The sequence below is a fragment of the Euleptes europaea genome, chromosome 17 (genome assembly GCF_029931775.1).
Source record: "Euleptes europaea isolate rEulEur1 chromosome 17, rEulEur1.hap1, whole genome shotgun sequence".
NCBI classification, from domain to species: domain Eukaryota; kingdom Metazoa; phylum Chordata; class Lepidosauria; order Squamata; family Sphaerodactylidae; genus Euleptes; species Euleptes europaea.
The window spans coordinates 31,500,666-31,523,744 of NC_079328.1; the positions used below are offsets into that span (position 1 = coordinate 31,500,666).

At 44.5% G+C, this 23,079-nt stretch overlaps 1 protein-coding gene across 1 annotated transcript in view; it reads right to left on the reverse strand.

The window, feature by feature from the left end:
• Positions 1-15,720: 15,720 nt before the first annotated feature.
• Positions 15,721-23,079, reverse strand: part of VAT1L (vesicle amine transport 1 like) — an 85,397-nt gene continuing 78,038 nt past the window's right edge. Inside the window, exons 8-9 of the mRNA XM_056862675.1 lie at positions 18,943-19,026; positions 15,721-15,853 (exon numbers count right to left, since the gene is read on the reverse strand). Coding sequence (XP_056718653.1) covers positions 15,752-15,853; positions 18,943-19,026 — 186 coding nt within the window. The 3' untranslated portion in view covers positions 15,721-15,751. The remainder of the gene's footprint in view (positions 15,854-18,942; positions 19,027-23,079) is intronic.

Below are 23,079 nucleotides of genomic sequence, written 5' to 3' on the forward strand. Positions count from 1 at the left end.
TGTAGGAGTTTTCCATTTCATACATCATTTCCTTTGCAAATGGCTTCACCAATTCCAGAAAACAAAACAAGGTACATATCAATCTGAGCAAGTATTGAATCGATATGGTGTGTTTTTACCTTTTCATATGCTTTATGGAGTTTCAAGGCTGGACATGATACAGACACGGAAAGCACTTCATAGCTATACCCTTTTAATGATTAAGGATATTTTTATCCTGCCCTCTCAAAGGCTCGCAGCAGCTAACAAGATGACATTTCAAAACAACACTACACACAAAATAGTTTGAACTACAGAATTTAAAAGCACTATCTTGTTTGCTACAAGAATATAGCATGATTTTTGCCTGGGTGGAAAAAGAAAACCCAACATAAGTAGATTGACAGAGCAATTCTTTTTTTAACATTTATATTTATTAATTTTGCATATTAAAAATACATAGAGTGAAGATTAGAAAAATAGTTACAGCAGATAATACAGATAGCAACTGGGATTACCACTATGCATAGCAATATTTAACAAGTTCATGCCAAGGACATAATTAACCAACAATAACAGGAGCAAGCTTATAATATATAATAGAGAACCTCTCTGTACTTCAAAAGAATTATAAAATTCTAGAATAGCTTATCTAATAGGTATGACATATAGAAGACAGTTCAACTGAGAGATGAAATATATAACCTCGTTTAGTTATCTCTGTTATATCTATAGTTATATCTGTTCATCTCTGCATACCATTAGTTTCTTTATAAACTCAATAATTACTTTAAATATGATGTTGATTTTTTTTACTAGACTTTAGAGAATTACTTCCAAAGTATGCATTTCCAAGTAATATGCATAAAAATGTTAACTGTGAACAGACCCTCAGACCTCGTTTTGAGAACAGTATGAATAATATAGTTTCCATTTATCTTGAAGCTCCTTACTTGTTCCTTTGTTGATATAGCTTGTCAAGTTAGCCATTTCACAAACCTACATGGAATCCTAGTCAGGTCTAGTCAGTGGGCCTTACTCCCAGGAAAGTGTTTCTTAGGATTGTACCGTTGATTGGCCAGATTCAATAATTAATAGAAAGAGGAACAGGCAGCTGTTACAGTTTTTAAGAAGGGCCACCCCTCTGTTTCCATTCCTGCTCTACCTACCTGTCCCTGTTAATGACTGAATCTAGTCAATCAACCGTGCAGTCCTTAGAAACACTTTCCTGGGAGTTAGGCTCATTGAAGAGACCTGAGTAGGATTCCATGTAGACCAATGTACAAAACATTCCACAGTGGAGGAACAATGCTTGACAAAGCCCAGGCCTCTGTAGATACCAACCAGATCTTTCCAAAGAGCTGGTTCTTTCAGCAGTTGCAGATGGATAGAGGGGATGCAGAATGGTGTGGTATAGCCCAATCTCATCAGATTTTGGAAGCCAGTGTGGTTAAGAGTGGGGGACTCTAATCCGGAGAACTGGGTTTGATTCCACATGAAGCCTGCTAGGTGACCTTGGGCTAGTCCCAGTTCTCACTGAACTCTCTCAGCCCCACCAACCTCACAAGGTGTCTTTTGTGGGGAGAGGAAGATAAGGCAATTGTAAGCAGGTTTGAGTCTCCTTAAAGGTAGAGAAAATTGGGGTATAAATATCAACTCCTTCTTCTTAGCAGGATCGGTACTTGGATGGGAGACCACCAAGGAAGGCTCTGCAGGGGAAGCCAAAGGCAGCCCACCTCTGCTTCTCATTTGCCTTCAAAGCCCCTTGTGGGGTCACCATTAGTTGGTTACAGTGATAACCCTTACATAGTATGTATGTAGATGGGTAAGATATGGCAGCTGGGAGCAGGCTGAGCCCCAGCATCTCTGCTAGCTCTGCAGGGGCTGCTTGGCTTGTATCCATTCAGTGACAATGACGGTTGATGTTTACTCACCTAGTGTCTCCTCCACCTCCCTTCCAACAACTGCTGGAGGCCTGGAAGGAAGTCAAAGGTGAGGCAGCATGGATCCTGACCAAGGTTGGCATGGCACAGCTCAGCTTGCTCCTGGGACTTGGGGAGGGGCCGTGGCTCAGTGGTAGAGCCTCTGCTTGGCACGCAGAAGGTTCCAGGTTCAATCCCTGGCATCTCCAGTTAAAGGGTCTAGGTGCTGTGAAAGACCCCTGCCTGAGACCCTGCAGAGCCGCTGCTGGTCTGAGTAGACAATACTGACTTTGATGGACCAAGGGTCTGATTCGGTATAAGGCAGCTTCGGGTATTCATGTGTTCAAACTCTGGAGTCCATCCTTGGTGTGGAAAGCAAGAATCTGGATTACATGGGCCATTCAGCAAGGATATTATATGACACCGAGAGTGGCAAAAAGAGAGAAAAAGACATGATGCATTTCCTAACACTGGCAAAACTGTTTCTCAAAGGACTGTAGGAGGTACAGGGCTGATTGAGCGCAGCCAAGTGTGACCCCTGGAAATGAGAAAAGGCTGAGAGTTGTTAGAACAGGGAACTGCCCACAGAAGTGATGAGCAGGCAAAGTCAGGAGGAAGATTTCATAATTCTTACACTTGCTATTTTTATTTTTCTGATTGGGTCCCATTCCACACATGTAACCTTTAGAAGCAAGGTACTTTGCTGGCTTATGCTGGTTATCCTACTAGGGTTACAATCCTAAGAACACTTTCCTGGGAAGCAGCCCTACTGAATAAAAGGGGGGCTTACTTCTCAGTTGACCTGTTTAGGATCGCTCCTGGGAATAAGCCCTGTCGAATAAAAGGGGAAGGAATATATGGATTTTTATTCTGCAGCAGGTTTGCTCTGGAGAAGGTACATAATATCTACTGGATCACCTTTTACCACATGCTTGTTAACGTTCTCAAAGAACTCGAAAAGACAAAAAAAGTTGATTTCCCCTCAGAGAGCCAGCATGGTGTAGCAGTTAAGAGCGACTGACTCTAATCTGGAGAACCGAGTTAGATTCCCCACTCCTCCACATGAAGTCAGCTGGGTGACCTTGGGCTAGTTGCAGTTCTCTCAGAACTCTCTCAGCCCCACCTACCTCCCAATGTGTCTGTTGTGGGGAGAGGAAGGGAAGGCAATTGAAGCTGGTTTGATTCTCCTTTAAAATGGTAGAGAACATCGGCATATAAAAGCCAACTCTTCTTCTTTTTCTATGTGTTTAATAATGCTATCTTTAATAATTCCTAGTAATCTACCTGTGACAGGTTGTAGGCTACCTGGCCTGTAATTTCCTGAATCTCCCCTCTGATTTAAAAAAAAAAATCAGTGTAAAATTGGTCACTTTCCAGTCTTCCAGTACAGAGTGGCCAATCCACTAAGCACAGTTAAATTGTGGAACTTCCGGCCCCAGGATGTAGTGATGGCTGCCAACTTGGAAGGCTTGAAGAAGGGAGTGGACATGTTCATGGTGGAGGGGGCTATTAATGGCTACTAGTCAAAATGGATACTAGTCATGATGCATACCTATTCTCTCCAGGATCAGATGAGCATGCCTATTATATTAGTTGCTTTGGAACACAAGGCAGGACAATGCTGCTGCAGTTGTCTTGTTTGTGGGCTTCCTAGAGGCACCTGGTAGCCACTGTGTGAACAGACTGCTGGACTTGATGGACCTTGGTCTGATCCAGCAGGGCTTTTCTTATGCTCTTATTATTCATATTAGTAATAGCCCATCTTCTCTTGCCTTGAACACCCCACGAGGGGTTGCCATAAGTCAATTGCAATTCGACGGAACATTATCCATTAAGTAGATCAACCTTCAATCCTAAACACCTCAAGCCTGAGTTCTCCACAATGAGCATAAGCGGCAAACATAATTGATGATGCTTAGCCTCTAACACTGGAGTGATCCATGAGCGTCTGGAGGGAGACAATAGATTTTCTTTCCCAGAGAGGTCAAACCACTTCAACATAGGCATTCATGCCCACAGTGCACACATTCATACGACATCCACATCTGGTCAACCGGTTGTGCAAATATTTGCAGTGTGTCAAAACCCAACAAAAGCTGCTTGACCAGACATGACAGTGGGACAGGAGCAACGATTGTGTCCACTACCTGATGTTGAGAGCTACTTGACACCTCTTCGGTTCTCAGGGAAACTACTGTCTGTCTCCAGCCGGAAAGGTTGAGGGTCAAGGACGAGCTGTCACCCTCGAGTTTCTAATCGAATGGGCTCCCTTGTCAGAAAAATATTTGCTCCCGATACCATGATGGGTATTTAGCACAAAATGACTAAGCTCGAGTTTGATGAATGGGAATGCAGCTCTCTGTTGTTGGTGGATGGTTGTTTAATGTCTGGTTCACTCAGCAAACCGGGCCGGGGGGGGGGGAAGGAATGGGAATGTGTCTCCCCTTTACTAAAATCTTGACACAGGCTCAGAGTCATGCTCTCCTTTGTCTTTCAGCTTGCAGTTAATTTCCAAATGTTTCCCTCTGTTTCTGCACCCAGACTGTGAGCTGAGTCTAGGGTTGCCAACCTCCAGGTACTAGCTGGAGATCTCCTGCTATTACAACTGATCTCCAACAGATGGAGATCAGTTCACCTGGAGAAAATGGGTGTGTTGGCCATTGGACTCCATGGCATTGAAGTCCCTCCCCTCCCCAAACCCCACCCTCCTGAGGCTCTGCCCCCAAACCCTCCCGCCGGTGGCGAAGAGGGACCTGGCAACCCTAGCTGAGCTTTGCTTCTCTATGGAGGAGGGGGTTGACCCCTTTGGGACCTCATATAATCGGACACCCGACCCAATCTTCACCAAACTTTGGGGTTCATGCAAGGAGAGTCCCTTGAAGCTACCCTAATAATTTGGGAACTCTACCTCCAAAAATGCCCCCACAGGAGCTTTGAAAAAATCCCCATATACTATAACAGACTCGATTTTTGTTTGGGTAAACCCGGAAATAAAGCCAAAATACCCCTTTACCAGTATGGGTATTGTGCTTGTTCCGGGTTTACCGGAAAAAAATCAGCCCCAATAAACCCGAACCTGAAATTTACTGATTTTTTTTTTTTGCACAACCCTGACTCTCAAATAGAATCAGGTGATGGAGAATGAATGGTCTATATTTTCATTGCTATGCACTTTAGATGGTCTAAAGACAAAAGAAGCTGTGTTGTCCTTAGGCTGCCTCTGCCTTGTCTCATGGATTATCATGATCTTTGAAGGGAATGATGAAAAGATGTCTGCTTTTTCCATCGATCTGAGTATGTATGTGTCTTCTGGCTTATTTCCTGAGCAGAGGCTCCAGGATCTGACTTAAGTGTATTTAATGCCCCCTCCTATGCAAAGTCACTGCTAGCAGGAATCTTCTGGGTGCAGGAAGGAAGCCAGACCCGGTAGTGTATGAATGTGGGGAAATAACTGGCTAGGCAGTAACACTTTGGGGTACAATTCAGAGATCATTCCAACATATTCATAAACGACAGGTGGTCCCAGCTCATCTCGCTATTCCATTTCTTTCCACTGAGACCTTCTGAAATATTTTTAACATGGTTCTTTTGGAGATGAATTACACAAGAGCACATCCTTGCCAACCTCACCAGGACAGCCCAGAAGGATACTACCTGTGAGTAAAACTATTCCTTCCATGAGAAGGAGGATACCTTTGGATTTCACCTCATGGTTTGGATCCAACCCTTATTATTATAAGAGCCCCATAGCACAGTGTGGTAAGCTGCAGTACTGCAGTCCAAGCTCTCCTTACGACCTGAGTTCGATCCCGATGGAAGTTGGTTTCAGGTAGCCGCCTCAAGGTTGACTCAGCCTTCCATCCTTCCGAGGTCAGTCAAATGAGTACCCAGCTTGCTGGGGGTAAAGAAAAGACAACTGGGGAAGGCACTGGCAAACCACCCCGTAAACAAAGTCTGCCTAGTAAACGTCGGGATGTGCAGCATTGCGGACCGGGCTGCCTACCGGTCACTGTGAACGGCGGAACGAGAGTGAGTCAGCAGGTCAGTCGGGCCGCTCCCCGGTCTTTGTCGCCACTGTTAAGTCCGCGTGGGAAGGATTCACGAGATCAGAGACAGAGTTCAACAACACAGCTTTTATTTGATTTCAGCACAGAACTAACTTTCACACTGAACGTGCCCTGCTTATATGTCCCCCTGGCCGCCTGCGGCCACTCCTCCCCTGATCCGTGATAGGGGGGAATACCCTCTCTCAGGTGCAGATGACACCGATTCTGCCAGCACCACTGCTCCAAACATGACCGGAACCCTCCTTCCGCCACGGCAGTTTTAACGTTAAGCAAACGTTGAGAAATCTGATCACGCCCCTTCCTCATGTGTTTGTCAGATCCTGTTTGATGCTGATATTTTAATCTGTGGATTGTCCAGTTGACCTTGACACTGGTTGTTGTTTTAATGATTTTGCTGTGCTGCTCCCCCCACCCCCCCCCACCCCATAGCTTTTATGAACACCTTTCTTCTTTTGCTGGCTGCTGGTTTGAAATTCGTACAGTCTTAAACTATTTGTTATTGAAGTGTTTTAACTTTGTGTTGTGTGTCATTTTAATTACTGAAAAGCAACGTATGAAATGTTCAAGAGCCAACCCAGTCTTGGAGGCTCAGTGCTATCCTAACCAGAGTTACACCCTTCTAAGCCCATTAACTTTAATAGACATAGCTCTACTAAGGACGGCACTGTCTCTCTGGGGTCAAGTCTCCGGGGTCTTAATCTAAGCTCTTATTTTTCCCAACATTGCTTAGGCCTTTAATGCAGGGACGTTTCCCCATGGTTACCCCCGCTGACTGCTTTGGGGCTTCCTTTTGATTATGCATGCCTTTTCCGCCTGTCAGAGGTCCCCCTTTGTCCCCGTGTGTTTTGCCCAAATTTTCCAGATGCTGTTTTAGCCAGAATCTGGAAAATGCAGGCAAAACACGCAGGGAAAGCGAGGTGACCTCTGATGGGCCGATAAGGCATGCATAATCAATAGGGTTGCTAGGTCCCTCTTTAACACCAGCGGGAGGTTTTGGGGATGGAACCTGAGGAGGGCAGGGTTTGGTGAGGGGAGGGACTTCAATGCCATAGAGTCCAATGGCCAAAGTGGCCATTTTTCTCCAGCTGAACTGATCTCTATCGGCTGGAGATCAGTTGTAATAGCAGATCTCCAGCTAGTACCTGGAGGTTGGCAACCCTCATAATTAAGAGGAAGCCCTGAAGCTGTCAGCAGAGGTGACATTGGGGAAATGTCCCTGCATAAAAGGCCTTACTGAAGCCTTTCAATAGGACCTTACAGGTCTCCCACAACTAATGTAGTTTAGAAGCTGGAGACCCACAAGGAATCATAATGAGAGAGGGAAACAATTTGGAAATGCTTCTGAAGGGCCTACCAGGATGCTGTGAGCCCCCAGCAGTTTGATCTGGCCTATTCTCCCCCTTTGCCCTTTAACTGACTCTCAGCTGCTCAGCATTCCTGAACGTGAAGCATATTCAGTCCCTTTCAAGTTGTTTATATCCTTCTGCTTAATTTGCATGGTCATACTTTACTGCTTACCTGAGACGTTCCCAGAGTATATAAAGAAGAAGAGGAAGAGTTGGTTTTTATACCCTGCTCTTCTCTACCTTGAAGGATTCTCAGAGCGGCTTACAAATGTCTTCCCTTCCTCTCCACACAACAGACACCTTGTGAGGTAGGTGGGGCTCAGAAGTTCTGAGAGAATTGTGAGTAGCCCAGGGTCACCCAGCAATTATGTAGGAGTGGGGAATCAAACCGGGTTTTCCTAATTCACCACTCTTAATCACTACACCACACTGGCTCTAGTCTGTAGGTGGCCAGGTTTAGTTGATTTCTTGATTGACACAGGGGCTAAGCACTTTGGTACCCAAATGACTCATCCTGCAAGAACTAACAGCCTGTGCTCTGTTCCTATAGCAACCAGGAGTGTCTTCTCTTCCTTACAAAGCCAATGCTTCTGTAAATGCCTGCCCTTCACTTTCTCCTCAAACTTAACAATAAACTGAGAAGATTTCAACCAAGCCTCATAACACCCTTGCCTAGGGATGCCAACCTCCAGGTATTAGCCGGAGATCTCCTGCTATTACAACTGATCTTCAGCCGATAAAGATCAGTTCACCTGGAGAAAATGGCCACTTTGGCAATTGGACTCTATGGCATTGAAGTCCCTCCCCTTCCCAAGCTCCCGCCCTCCTCAGGCTCCGCCCCAAAAACCTCCCGCTGGTGACAAAGAGGGACCCGGCAACCCTACCCCTGCCTCCCCCCACCTCTCAGTCTCATCTCACTCACATCACCATTTATCCTCTGCCTTTCTCCCCAGTGGGGACCTAGAGCAGCTCGCGTCATTCTCCTCTCCTCCATTTTATTCTCACAACAACCCTGTGAGGTAGGTTAGGCTGAGAGTATGTGACTGGTCCTTGACCTGGATAACCCAGGCTAGCCCGATCTCATCAGATCTTGGAAGATAAGCAGGGTTGGCCCTGGTTAGCATTTGGATGGGAGACTACCAAAGAAGTCCAGGGTCGTGAGGCACAGGCAGGCAATGGCAAACCACCTCTGAATGTCTCTTTCCTTGAAAACCCTACGGAGTTGCCTTAAGTCATCTTCGACTTGATGGCACTTCCCACCACCACCACCACCACGTGACTGGCCCAAGGCAGCAAGCTTCCATAGCAGAGTGGGCATTCAAACCTGGATCGGCCAGATCTTAGCCCAGCGCTCTAACCACTACACCATACTGTCTCTCTTACTCATATTATCGGACTCATACTGCCTCCTGTGTTCTCCCTCTGAGCTATTAATCCCTCGTGAGGAGCAATGTACCGGACTGAGCACCACCAGCCAAAGTTAATGCTATGCTTCATATTTTATTTATATTTTTTAAATGTAAACATCATTTGCTTGGTAGGCACAATAATAACAAAAGCTCTAAAGCAACAAATAACAATTAAAACCAATGTTTCAGTTCACTTCATTTTGGGCGGATGTTCAAGAGAGGCCTTCACAGTTCTGTAACACTGATTGAGAAACAATTTGCTTTGGCTTGGAGAAAATAACCAATTAATTAGATAAATGGAAAAAAGGTCCAACTGCAGTGGACAGAGAATAATTCACAGTGGCATCCGAAGCAGAGTTACATCCTTCTAAGCCCACAGATCTCAATGAACTTAGAATGGTATAGCTCTATATAGGATGGCACTGGCATTCCCCCCTCCCCCAAGTAATAATACTGAGAAAACCCATTTTCTATGGAACCCTTCCTACCACGCTGAAAAGAGATTATTCCATCCTTTGCCCTTGGGGATACAAGCTAATTTTTTTATCTCACGTCTCGGTCTTGCAAAGCTTCACAAACTTAGCTTCCATTGGCAGCATGTCTTAAAGAGCAGCTCTATCAAACTCAATGGGAATACTCATCTGTGTGAAACCCATGCTTAAGAGCCAATCTACACGTTCAGAAAAAGTGTGTGGCACGGTCCTTGGAAAGCAAGGACTGTGCCACTCCAAGGAAAGCAAGTGGGGAATCACGTGTTTGAATTCACCTGTATCCTGAACATGCCCTGCACATGGAAAGCTAGTGCATGGAGAAAGGGCTAGGCTACAGCTGTGCCCTGCTTGCTAGGAGCAAGACATTTCTGATCCTGGGGGTGAATGTACAACTACCCTACATGTATCCCGAAATGCCACAGTCTCAGGAAGACCACCGTATGCTTTCCTGAACATTTAACAAGATAAGTGAGTTTAGGGAGGAGGTTGAAGGGGGTGACCCACACAATCAAGACACAATCTGTGCTTACTGATCTCTCATCTATCTCTGCATCAGAAGGGGAATCATAATGCAGCATACACTTTCCACCAGAGCCAAAGGGCAATGCTGACGCAGAAGAGTGATTTTTTTTCTGGGAATTTTAAGCTAGACACAGGAAAACATATTCTTGTGGTTGCATCCCATTAGTATACTCATGAATACAGAAGAAATCCTGGATATTGTGAAACCAGAATTAAGAGTGAGAACAAACCATCTGTGTGACTCATGTGCACGTAATGGTTGCATGTGCATCTGCTTGTAGGGGTTTACTCTGGGCACTTCTCTACATCTGGATTTCCCACACAAGCTCCCCATTAGCTACAAAAGGATGAGAAAGGTCAATTGAAGATGGCTGGTGATGTGGTAGACCTTCATAAACAATTGACACACGGGCATGTTGCATTTTGTAATTCTAATCCTTTCAAGACATCAGTAGAAACAAAAACAACAATGCTGATGAGGTGCTCAACTGTTGTTGTTTTTTTGGGCGGGGGGACCCGCCTCCTCAACTTACACCTAGGAAAGTGTTTCCTTTCAGTCTTCATTCTCTACTGTTGGAAATACTCTGAGGAGAAATCACACCAAAGAAATAACACATTTTGTACTTTGCTTATTCTAGCAAACATACATGAGCCCATGCACATGTTCTTTGGGGTATGCATGCTACACCTGAGAATCTTCAAAAGGAAGTGGAAATTTGCACTGGGAAAGGTGGGAGTTAATTCCTTTCCATAAAGAGAAGGAAGGTAAGCAGCAGGTTAAAATGGAGGTGGTGTACAATGTTAAATCATCCCTGGATCACTTCGTGGCCAATTATCCCAAGATGTTCAGTGCAGGCTGACATGCTAAGCACATCATCACGAATGCCTCTATCTACAAGTCAGATGCAGCTCGGCAAAATGATAAATTTATATGGTAAAGCGCCATTGTTCAGAGACTTCTCCAGGGACTGGATCCTTCCAGCTTTTTTCAATTAATCTCATCCAATTCTCCTCCTTACTATAGCCCCCTGTCTCACAAGGCTTTCGTCAGTGGATGTTCCATGATCCTTAGCACAGCCTTTTGGGGTGGTCACAGTGGACCCCGTTTTGCCCCTTTTCACCAGCAGAAAAGCTGGTTAGATCCCAGGGCTGCTGCCATTCTGTTCAAACATTCAGCACTGGTTTGAAAACGACACACGTCTAATACATTCTTTTGGGATTTTAGCATTATTTTTTTACAATATGTTTCCTCTTGAGAAGGGGCATAGCCTAAACACATTGGAATTCCCTCCCCATCAAAATTCCATACATACTTTCTGGAATTTGCTGGTTGACATTACTAAAAATAATAATAATGGGATATGGAAAGAGCACAACAGTGTAGCCCACGGCAGAGTTACACCCATCTAAGGCCATTGACTTCAGTGGACTTAGAAGGGTGTAACTCCGCTTAGAGTAGCATTGCAAAGGACAGCATGATGTGTGCGAGATGAACAAATGTTCTTTATCGTTGGCCGACTGGATTTCTAATGTAGGCATGGCAGTGTAGTTGTGAACAAATGCTACAATTCAGTGAGAGACCAATATGTTCATGGATGAAGTGAGATCTTTAAAGGGGGACTGGATGAATCTCTAGAGGGTAGGCCCAACAAGAGTGGCTTCATGCCCTGCTTGTGGGGTTCTCAGAAGTGTCTGCCTGATCATTGCTGGAAACAGGATGGTGGATTGGACGACCCATTTCTAATGCTCATGACGGTTCAGGATTCCTCGGTCCACCTTTGTTCAACTCACCTTTCAGTCTGAATTGACTGAGGGACGGGCAACAATTACTTTTTGCAACTTATGTCTCACTCCGGTCATACCTTACAATTTACTTTAACAAGAACATTTTTTAAACTGGGTCGCCCAGCCAGATTAAAACAACACTTGGTTAAAAAAAAAACACCCCCTGATGCTCTTGTGGGAACTTCAGGGCTTCTACCCTTTTGTGAGTCCAGCTCAGTTTGAGGAACCTTCTCAGAAACTGCCACGAGATGGGGAGATTTTGAAGCATTCACAAGACTGGCTTGCTATGCAAAATCGATGAGCAAGATTTGTTTTGGCATGTTAAAAAAGCGGTTGCATGAAGTGTCCCACGGTTTTGACATAAAAAGAATTTATACACGAGCCACAACCTAGTACAGAGTTAATCTCATTTAAAACTTAAAATGTGTGGGCCTCGAGGCTCTGAACTCTATGTTTAGCCTGTGGAACCTTAAGAAAAAAGCATTGAGGGGTAATCATATACAACAATGCTGTCCGTTCCCTTGGTAACTCATGGGGCTAACTTTCAGGATGCAGAAAATACAGTTAAAAATCGTAATTGTTTTAATTGCATCTGTATCATCTGCAGGCTCAGAACGATGATACATCTGGCATGGTGGAGGGATTCTTTGCTTGGAGAGCACTCACCATAGTTTCTTATTAAAGCTGCCACCAAATTTTCCCTAAAGTGAAATCTGAACCAAAGTTCAAGGCTTTTTTTAGGGAAAAAAATCCATTAGCAATTGGGCAGAGCGGCGTTCCATAGGTTGTCAGTAAATTGGGTTTGTTTGTTTTTTGCCTGAAGTGACACTTAAAACAAGTTTGCACATTTTTCTTGAGGAGACTTATGTGAGGAGATTTGAGGGAAGCCAAAAAGAGTTTTGCAAGACTGGGGGGGGGGGGAAGGGGGTGGTGATTCTGTACAGCCCTCAGATTTTTTAAATTCACAGGCCCCAATCCAGCTCAGGTAAACTTAACCTCATCTATGCCAATTTAAATCAGCTGGTAGCCACATTTTATATAATATGGCAGGAAGATACCACAGTAAATATCAAAGAAAACCACATTTTTAAAATATATATATATATATAGGCCTAGCTTGCTTCTTGACCAAAACGGAATGGCTGTATCTTTTTAAAGACCTCAACTGCAGTCCTCATGGCTGTGAAATTCCTAGTGAATTCATTTTGACTGCAAATTGTGGCCTAATATGGCACTGTGACTCGCACAAGGATGAAGAGAAAGGATGGAGTTATGTTCAACTGTGAACACAAATCTGATTACTGGTTCTAACACTTCAATGACAAATGCTTCTTTTTTTGGCATTTTTTTTCCACCCTAACCTAAGTGGTTCATATCTGTAGCTTTGTCGATTCAGAATCAAGCTAACCCCTAGTAGGCACTAAACTGTGATTTATCATCGGAGCCTAAATTTCATAACTATGGAGAAGACGACATTTATACACTGAATACTATATGGGAAAATTAGAGACAGAAAACAAGAGAAATACTTTAAAATGACATACCACACTAATCCAAACTCACTCGTTCTTGGCACATACAGGATAATGGTAGTAACTGTTTCTTTTCCTTTCCTTGAAAAATGCTGATAAGTGTTAATGGTTTTATTAAAATACTTAGGAATGGTACTTTCTTTCAGCTAGAATTACGTATAATGCTAGAATTAAATAGGCATGAATGCACTGTGCCAACAAGAGGAAGGCCTGGGTGTTGAAATCTACGGTCCTTTCCCTTCCAGTGTAATCCTATATATAAGGCCAAACCAGATGTTACATTTTATCCATGTTTGCCACAGGGACTTGCAACCATATTGCCGCCATGAGTCCCCGGTGGCAACTCCATGGAAAAGTGTCACAGGGGTCTCATTCAGATTTGGACTGTGACACCAAGGGGAAAGGGGTTCCTGCGTAACTTCATTGTTTTCTGGAGCTGAAATGGCCCAGGGGTGGTGGTGTTACATGCTCCATGGGGGAGGGCTGCAGGTACACTAAATGCTTGCATGCACCCCTCCCCATGGGGCAAACAGCTCCACCCGGGCCATTTTGGCTCAGAAAAATAGCATGGGGGTACGGTTGCCAATCTCCAGGTGGTGGCGGGCGATCTCCTGCTTTTACAATTGATCTCCAGGCAATAGAAAACAGTTCCGCTGGAGAAAATGGCTGCTTTGGCAATTGGACTCTATGACATTGAAGTCCCTCCCCTCTCCAAACCCCATCCTCCTCAGGCTCCGCCCCCAAAATCTCCAGATATTTCCCAACCTGGAGCTGGCAAGCCCATATGGGGGGAAGGCAGAAGCCCCCCCTCCCTACTCACTGCAGTTACAATACAAATCAGGCTCCCGCGACACTTTTACATGGAGTTGTCACTGGGGCACTCGCAACTCCAATATGACTGCCAATCCTTGCTAGGAACCTGTGTAAAACATAAAATGTAGTTTGGACTACAGTTATATCCTTTTAAACACATTGACTTTGGTGGATTTAGAAAGATTTAACTCTATTTAGGATTACACCGTTAGGCTACAACACAACCCTTACTGAATCAGTGTGAAGGAAAGAGCTTCGTGCTGAGAGAAAAGTTACTTAGGGCTAAGGTTAAGTACATTAGCACAATTTTGAGGCATGGGTGTAAGATCGATACACTAGCATTTCTCCCAATGTGCTGAACAGCAATCGTTACCCTTATTTTTAAGAATACATTTTTTGCTTTCAAAACAAAAAAAAAGATCTCCTGTATTTCTTTGTGGTCAAAGATTTTTTAGGACCAGAAAAAGCTGGAGATTTTTCTATGTAAGGCAATAAAAGTTTGAGGGGCCAACATATCTTTTGGCGCCACAAATGATTTAATTTTCAGTTAGACAAGTGGTCTTGATCATTACCATATGTACTCCTATACCAGTTAATGTTTGTCACTCTCTTCTGGCCTCTTTCCTTTTACACCAAGCAACATAGTATCTTGAATTTATAACTAAGGTATTCTACATCCTCGAGAAATTAAGAATTTTCTTTAGAAGACAAAATATAATTTGGAAATGAAATGGCTAGGATACCTGGCTTTGAGGTTCAGCAGAAAATTTTCCTGACACCTATAGGAATGGGTCCCCATACAAGGGATAGTAATGGTGGGCAATCGCCTGCCAATTAAGGGGGCTGCCCGCCGCCCCTCAGCTGGCGGGCAGGTGGAAGCAGGCCAGCTGAAGGCCCCCCCGATTAATGTCACTTCTGGGTTTATCCCGGAAGTGATGGGGAAGCTCTAGCACATTCCTCCAAAAAACTCTATAGTTTCCGTAGAGTTTTTGGAGGAATGTGCTAGATCACCCCCATCACTTCTGGGGTAGACCTGGAAGTGATGGTATTGCGCTGGTCACCCCCCAGCCCCACCACAACAAAGCTCCCGCCGGTGGCGAGGGGGAACCTGGCAACCCTAACACGGGAGTACCCCAGTTAGTTGCATGCACAGACCTGTCACTGACTCTTGGGATGATTCACACAATCCCCCCTAGAGGGTAGTCATTTTTGTGGTGGAGAAAGTAGGTGCAGGGATACAAGGCATTATGTGAGCCAGATGTGCCTTTTTGCACGCAAACCCTCTTTACATTTCCCCTGTTCACGAGGGAAAATGTGTGCTTGGGCTGATGCACGAAGTTCCCAGCTCACACAATGTCTAATACGTGACATGCTCCTTCTAGCATGGAACGAGGACCCTTGGCTGGTGGAACAGGCCAACCAGGCCACTGAAACAAACAGGGATCCTGGGCTCTCATTCATTGGAAACCATCCTTTCATAACAATTTCACTTTCCTAGCCAATGGGTCAGCTGCATTGGGGTAGGGGGGGGAATAAACCCTTCTCAACGGGTTTGAAAATTGGGTTTTGGAAGCTGCATGAGAAAAGCTTCTGGTCTCGAAACGAGTGAGTATATTAATAAGGCTTTAGAGAGGGAATTCTGACTGGCCGACGTGGTGCCACGTGATGGAATGTTAATACTGTACTGGGTGGGAATGGCACTTGAGTTCAAAACATCAATGACCAACAGCTTATAGCTCAGCTGACTGCAGACAAATAAACAACACACACTGTACTAGAGCATTTGTTCACTGGTACACAAAAATGGATTTCGCAGTCGTCTTCCCTTCTTCTGCTCGATCCATTTTTTCCTCCTCCTCCTGGCTTTCATTCCCACCCGTCGTAACTATTGCTGGATGAACGGTATACGCTCTTTATTCTCATTGTCCCCCTCGTGGTCTTCTTCTTCTTCGCCGGCTTCACTGGTTTCTGTGCTGTCGTTGGCCATCTGCATTGGAAAGACAAGAGGCATGTTCGGACAGAGCAAACGGGAGACCTTTGCTTTACGGTTGCTGCTCTAATGTTCTGGGATAAGTCGTTCCAGCTCGTTTTCAAGGTATCTAAAGAAAGGCACTTGATTTGTTTTTTCTTAAAGCACTCTGAACTTCTGTGATATATGTACTACTGTTTCAAAGACACTTGAAGGCCCAACCTTACAGCCTTTACGGCCTAAATGGTATAGACCAGGGGTCCCCAACCTTTTTGAGTCCATGGGTGCCTTCGGAATTCTGACACAATGTGGGGGACACAGCCATAAAATGGCTTCCCCAAAAATGGCGGCTGCAGGAGGCGGAGCCAACTACAAAATGGCTGCTGCATCTTACCTTCAGTCACACAGAGAAGATCCTCGTGCTGTGGTGGCAGCTGCTGCCAAAACAAAGTTTTTAAAAAATCTGCACAGCCAATCAGTTCTTCAATGGGGAAAAGCCTCATCTGGCCCCACCCACTTTCTAAAAACACTTGGCGGGCACCAAAGCTGTTGGCGGGTGCCGTGGAGACCATGAGTACCACGTTGGGGACCCCTGAGATAGACATTCATTTTTTTCCTGTACAGATCTGCATGGTTTTTTTGGGGGGAGGGGGTGTGTGACCAGAGAGCATTAGAAGACCAAAACAGGAGTGCGCGTGTCAAAGGTAATGATGACTGCAGGAAAAAAAAATCATCCCCACCTAGATTTGGTTGGGAAAATGCCTTAGTAACTGTGGCTATTCTTACCGTCTCCCTGAGATGTAGGTCACAATTACGTCCACATTACAAATCGATAGTGATTCTGGACACAGCTGCTTTAAGAGATCATGGAATAATTCCTAATGTACTCCTGACTCTCAATGTCTTTCCAATTAAAAACTGGAACTGTGGATTACACAGCATATATGTGAACAGCGTAGCTCCTAAGAGGCAAGTGTGAAAGCAGCTAGGGAAGTGCGATGAATTATTTACTATGCAAAGGTTACGTAGAGCAGCTGTGCCGTGGAGCCTGACATCTGTGCTGCCAATGAGGACACAGGCTTTGTTTGACTGTCTTCCTACCTCAAAACGTTTTAGCAGGTGCGTAAGACATTTCTGCATGGGAACACCCCATTCAGTAACAGGAGGGCTCTTTTGAAGATGGGATGGTGGAGGGCCAACATCCCACATCACTAGGGTTGCCAACCTCCAGGTACTAGCTGGAGATCTCCTACTATTACAACTGGTCTCCAGTCGATAGAGATCAGTTCACTTGGAGAAAATGGCCACCTTGGCCATTAGACTCTATGGCATTGAAATCCCTCCCCTCCCTTCCCCAAAACCTGCCCTCCTCAGGCTCTGCCCCAAAAACCTCCTGCCAGTGGCGAAGAGGGACCTGGCAATCCTAATAAAATACTTGAGGGTTTGAGCCAAAGACTTCACAGAAATAGTGCAGCCAATTGGTAATAGTTTTTTTTTTAAAAAAAATCAATAAAGAAATCAAAATTAAAAATGCATCTTAGATATTTTTGTAGCCCCCGGTTTTAATTTCTGACCCAAATTAGTCTTGGAAACCTGCCTTCAGGACCAGCACTCAAACTGAGCCTTGACAAAAAAGTAAATCCATGCATAAAAGAGAATACCAAAGAGATTTCTGCTTGGGATTCTCACCAAGAAGCCCTTTGCATTTTGCAGTAACTGTCTAAGCAAAGCAGTGCCGGTCACTGGATTGCGGTGGCTGCATGTCACAGCGCATCTGGTTTTGCCCGTTGCCTCCAAAGACTATGGCCAGGAGGATTAGAGAATTATCAAACTGAGGAGCATCCCAGGACTGCAAATTGCAGTTGTGCGTTTTGGCGTTCCAGAAAGGGTTCCGGAAAGTCTCCAAGAGGCGCACGCCAAAATCAAATTGCTCTTTTAGGGGTTGTACAGAGATAGCAGAAGGCTCAATATAACACTTCCACAGATAGGCAATGTGAAGAATGATGTCTGATGGGAGAGATCATACTGAAAACGTACTCCACTGGTTTGCTATCAATTTCACTGTTCTATCAGCCTACGAACAAAGATTTAAAAAAAAATCATGTATTTTATTTACTACATTTAAAGTTCTGTCCACTGTTGTGAGCCACCAGATCTAAACCTGCTCAGGATGTAGCATTGTGGGTTTCCCCACTTCTTTAAAATTGTATTGTTTGTTAAAATTGTTGTTTATTAAATTTATATTTAGGTGTTTTGCCAGCCATTTCGGGTCTTCATTGGGGAGAAACCTGAGGATAATAAATTGCTTAAATAAATCAACTGACTTGGACAGAAGGCTGCCCATACGTACGTTCATGACTGAGCAGAGATCTGAGTCTTGCTCTTTCAAATAGTCTCAGGTAGGGGTCCCCAACAAGGTGCTATTCCACCACCTCAGCACCCTACAGCAACCATTTAGTAGAGCATGCACAGACCAGGGCTAAATCCAAAGCAGCGAGCAGAAATAATTGAAATCAGCAGGACTTCTGGATGAACATGGGTAGGATTTGGGGTCCAGTAAATCTGAATTTGATGAACGAAGCCACATTTCCGTTTTCACTTTTGGAATTTATTTACTTGTGAACTCACTGTATGGTGTCTTGACTGCTTTTAAAGATAGGAATCTGATTTATTTTTTTATTTTTTATTTTTATCCATTTGGAAAATCTCGGATTCATTAAAGCTAGGCTTGCCAGCTCCAAGTTGGGAACTTCCTGGAGATTTGGGGGAGGAGGCTGAAGAGGGCAAGGTTTAGAGAGGACAGGGAACTCGGCAGGCACGATGTCATAAAGTCGCCCTCCAAAGCAGCCATTTTCTCCAGGTATCTCACTAAGGTAACTGACAAAGGAAGCTTTGATTCCTGAATGCTTTATACCTTGAAAATCTTGTTGGTCTCTAAGGTGCTCCTGAAACTATTTTCTCCAGGGGAACTAATCTCGATCATCTGGGGAAAAGTTGTAATTTTGAGAGATCTCCAGGCCCCACCTGGAGGTTGGCAACCCTAATTAAAGCCCCAAATTGCTCAAATGACTCTTTGTACTCCAACAGTGCCCCCCCCCGCTACTCACCAATGGAGTGGGTGTCTTCTCCACATCCAGAATTAATTTTCCTATATTGCCTCTGTCATGGATTCTTTGCATTGCTTCCTTCACCTGTAAGATAACACACACTTATGTTGAATTTTCACTGAAATGCAAAAATGGCAATTCACATTTGCATAGGAGAATGCTTTGTGCTGGAGATACGCAAGAAGTGCGATCTGGGAAAATGCGGATGAACTGACGGCTAAAAGCTGGCCGAGAAGGATGCGGGTTATTTAAAACTGGAACTTCCTATCTGTTTCCAGACTATAGAAATATATTTTCTAAAGTGAATGGACTTGGATTATAAAGCCATTGCAATTTGCAATAAAACCCACTGCAGACGAATTAGAAATGTCATTATCTTGACTCGACTGACATTTCTGCACTTTTTATAGACTCGAGAAGGTGCAATAAAAAAAGAAAACGAGAAATATGAAAAGGGAAAATGACACAGCAGGGAAAGTACGTGCATTGTTCAAAACGATCTCCAAGTCCAATATGCTGCTTTTAAACGGTACAAACTCTGGCGGGGGAGGAACTGGAGAAGGTCCTGTTAGTTACCAGCCACTGAGTAACATCTCGCTGAGTTCACTCTCCTCTCCACACACAGGTCTTTAAGGCCTGGGTGTGCCCAGAGGCACAAGCCAAGCCAAAGGGCTCTTGTCCATCAACTCTCAGCCTAAGAGTTGGAGCCTAGAGCTGGGCAGAAGTTCAGCTTCTCCTCTCCCTTTTCAGAACAGTATTGAATGCCAGGCCTGGTTCACCAGTAAGATGGAGAATTCTGTGTCAACGGGAATGGGACACATTTGGAGCAGGGTTTGTGCTGATGGTGTTCTGACTTGTTCTTCAATGTTTTTTCTTTGACAGAACGCTTCCCTCCAGCTTAGGGAAATACCTGGAGATTTTGGGGGTGGAGCCTGAGGAGGGCAGGGTTTGGGGAGGGACTTCAAGGGGGTATAATTAAGGTTGCTAACCTCCAGGTGGTGGCTGGAGATCTCCCGCTATTACAACTGACTGTCAGGTAACAGAGATCAGTTCCCCTGGAGAAAATGGATGCTTTGGCAATGGGACTCTATGGCACTGAAGTCCCTCCCCTCTCCAAACCCTGCCCTCCTCAGGCTCCACCTCCAAAATTTCTAGGTATTTCCCAACCCAGAGCTGGCAACCCTAGGTATAATGCCATAGAGTCCACCTTCCGCTGACTAGGGTTGCCAACCTCCAGGTAATAGCTGGAGATGTCCTGCTATTACGACTGATCTCCAGCTCATAGAGATCAGTTCCCCTGGAGAAAATGATTGCCTTTGGCAATTGGACTCTATGTCACTGAAGTCTCTCCCCTCCCCAAACCCCTCCTTCCTCAGGCTCCGCCCCAAAAACCTCCTGCCGGTTGTGAAGAGAGACCTGGCAACCATAGCTTCACCAGTAAGAACACCTCTCCCCAGGCGATCTCCGTCACCTGGAGATCAGCTGTAATAGCGAGCGACCTGCAGCCACCACCTGGAGGTTGGCAACCCTAGCTGCTATTAGCCCTAACAGATAGCTTTATTGTACCTTATCGTTTTTCCCTCCCAAGGCAGTAGCTGCTCATTGGGTTTGATTTTTAACTGGAAAATAGTGTGGGTGGGAAGTTAACCCCCACCTCCCACCCCAACAACACAGATCTGAACAAAACTGAGCCCGCATGGGCCAGTTTTCAAGTATGGACCCCTCAATTTGGCCTTTTGGGGTGTGTCAGGATACATTAACAGTGCAATCTTATGCAATTTTATTTCAAAGCAAGTCCCACTGTATGCCATGGCGCTTACTCCCAAGTAAGTATGCACTGGCACTGTAACTACATGTACAATGACGTTGCAAATAAAAGCAGTTTCCCTTTCAAGTACCCCCATAATTCAGAAACGGCGGATAAGTTGATTTTTTCGCATTGCCCTCTTACAGAATTAATTCAGCAAGGGACTCACGGAGGGGGGGGGGAAGCAATAACTTATTTGCAAAGCTTTTGACAGCAGATCTAACCATTTAGTTTCTTAGCCACTATAAATAACTCACTAAGAGTGCAGAATTGAAAGAATCAGCAAATATATTAGACTGCTGGCTGAAAATTATCACCAAAATCCTGGAACCATTTCCTTGCAAAAAAAAGGGGGTGGGGGGAGTCATGGGTCTACTCTTATTAAAGTGGTTATGGGCTTGCAGCCAGAGAGAAAGAGAGAGATTACACTAAATGCAGCATGCCATATCTCACGCTTGCCGAGGGAAAATAAGCTGCCCTTGCATTTTTCTCTCTTACGCAGTATCTGGTTTAATGCTTTGGGGAAAGATTCAAGCCAGATACGTTCCCTGCTGCTCCCCACAGCTAGCTCCAAAATGTTGTGAAAGAAAACATGATAATTTATTTCTTTTAAAAACAACACCACCATCCTATTTAGGGTTGCCAGCTCCAGGCTGGGAAATAGTGGGAGATTTTGGGAGTGGAGCCTGAAGGGGGCGGGGTTTGGGGAGGGACTTCAATGCCATAGAGTCCAATTGCCAAAGCAGCCATTTTCTCCAGGGGAACTGATCTCTATCCGCTGGAGATCAGTTGTAATAGCGGGAGATAAAGGAACTCTAAGGGAGGATAAAGCGATTGCTGAAAAACTAAATGAATTCTTCTCATCTGTCGTCACTGTTGAAGATACAGAGCAGATTCCTTCTCCTGAACAGAGATTTTGGAGAGGGGAAAATGAGGAACTGAGGCAAATAGTGGTAACAAGGCAGGAAGTCCTAGAACGTCTAGACAAATTGCAAACTAACAAGTCACAGGGACCAGACGGTATTCATCCTAGAGTTCTTCAAGAACTCAAATGGGAAATTGCTGAACTTCTAACAAAGATATGTAATATGTCCCCTCGATCAGTCTCTGTACCAGAGGACTGGAGAATGGCCAATGTAACACCCATTTATAAAAAAGGTTCCAGGGAGGACCCAGGAAATTACAGGCCAGTTAGCTTAACGTCTGTTCCGGGTAAATTAGTGGAAAGCATTATTAAAGATAGAATTGTCAAGCATATAGAAGGGCAAGGTCTGCTGGGCAAAACCCAACATGGCTTCTGTAAGGGTAGGTCCTGTCTCACTAACCTATTAGAGTTTTTTGAAAGCATCAATAAGCATGTGGACAGGAATGAGCCTGTGGATATTGTGTATATGGATTTCCAAAAAGCTTTTGACAAAGTCCCCCACCAAAGACTGCTAAGCAAACGTCATAGTCACGGGATAAGAGGACAAGTCCTCTTATGGATTGAGAGCTGGCTGAAAAATAGGAAGCAGAGAGTAGGAATCAATGGTCAGTTCTCCCAATGGTGGGATGTGAGCAGTGGGGTGCCTCAGGGATCTGTGTTGGGACCGGTGCTTTTCAACCTGTTCATCAATGACCTGTAAGGGCGTATAAAATATATTTCCTGTTTCCAGTCACGTGATGATATGTGCATGGATCGCAAATTTTTTTTAAAGGGGACATGTCCATTTCGATTTAGAAGGGGATAACCAAAGACCACTATAAAAAAACACTATATATTTTATACGCCCTTACACTCAACAGCTTAAACATAGATTTGCAGCCCATCTTTCTTGGGAGCATAAAACTTTATTAAGAAAATAAAATAAAAACAGTAAAACAGAACTGAAGACGTTCAGTCAAATGTATTTGTTGAAAAATGACTATTATGATCCTCTCAGGCAAATTGTGAACATTCCCTCTTCTTGAGGTAAGCAAGTTGCTTTTTTATCCGCAAGCCTTTAAATTTATATATATATATATTTAATTAGAACTCGTAGATAAGATGTTATTTGATTTTTAGGCTGATGAAGCTTTATTAGGTGAAAGCGCCTCAACTACCCGGGAAAGCGTTTCCTCCTCGTTGTGCCACTTTGCTTGGTTCCTGGCAGCGGCAAGACTGTGGTTTTCCCCTTTGGACTTTACATCTGACCATCTTCCATTTGTTGGACTTGTTTCTCATCCACCTTTGGAGACAGCCATTGGGCTCTTGCCGTAATTGCTGTTACCTCGAACAGCTGTTGTATCTTGTTGAATATTGTTGTACAATTGTTTGTCACACTTGTTTGAGCTTTGCACTTGTTAACTTT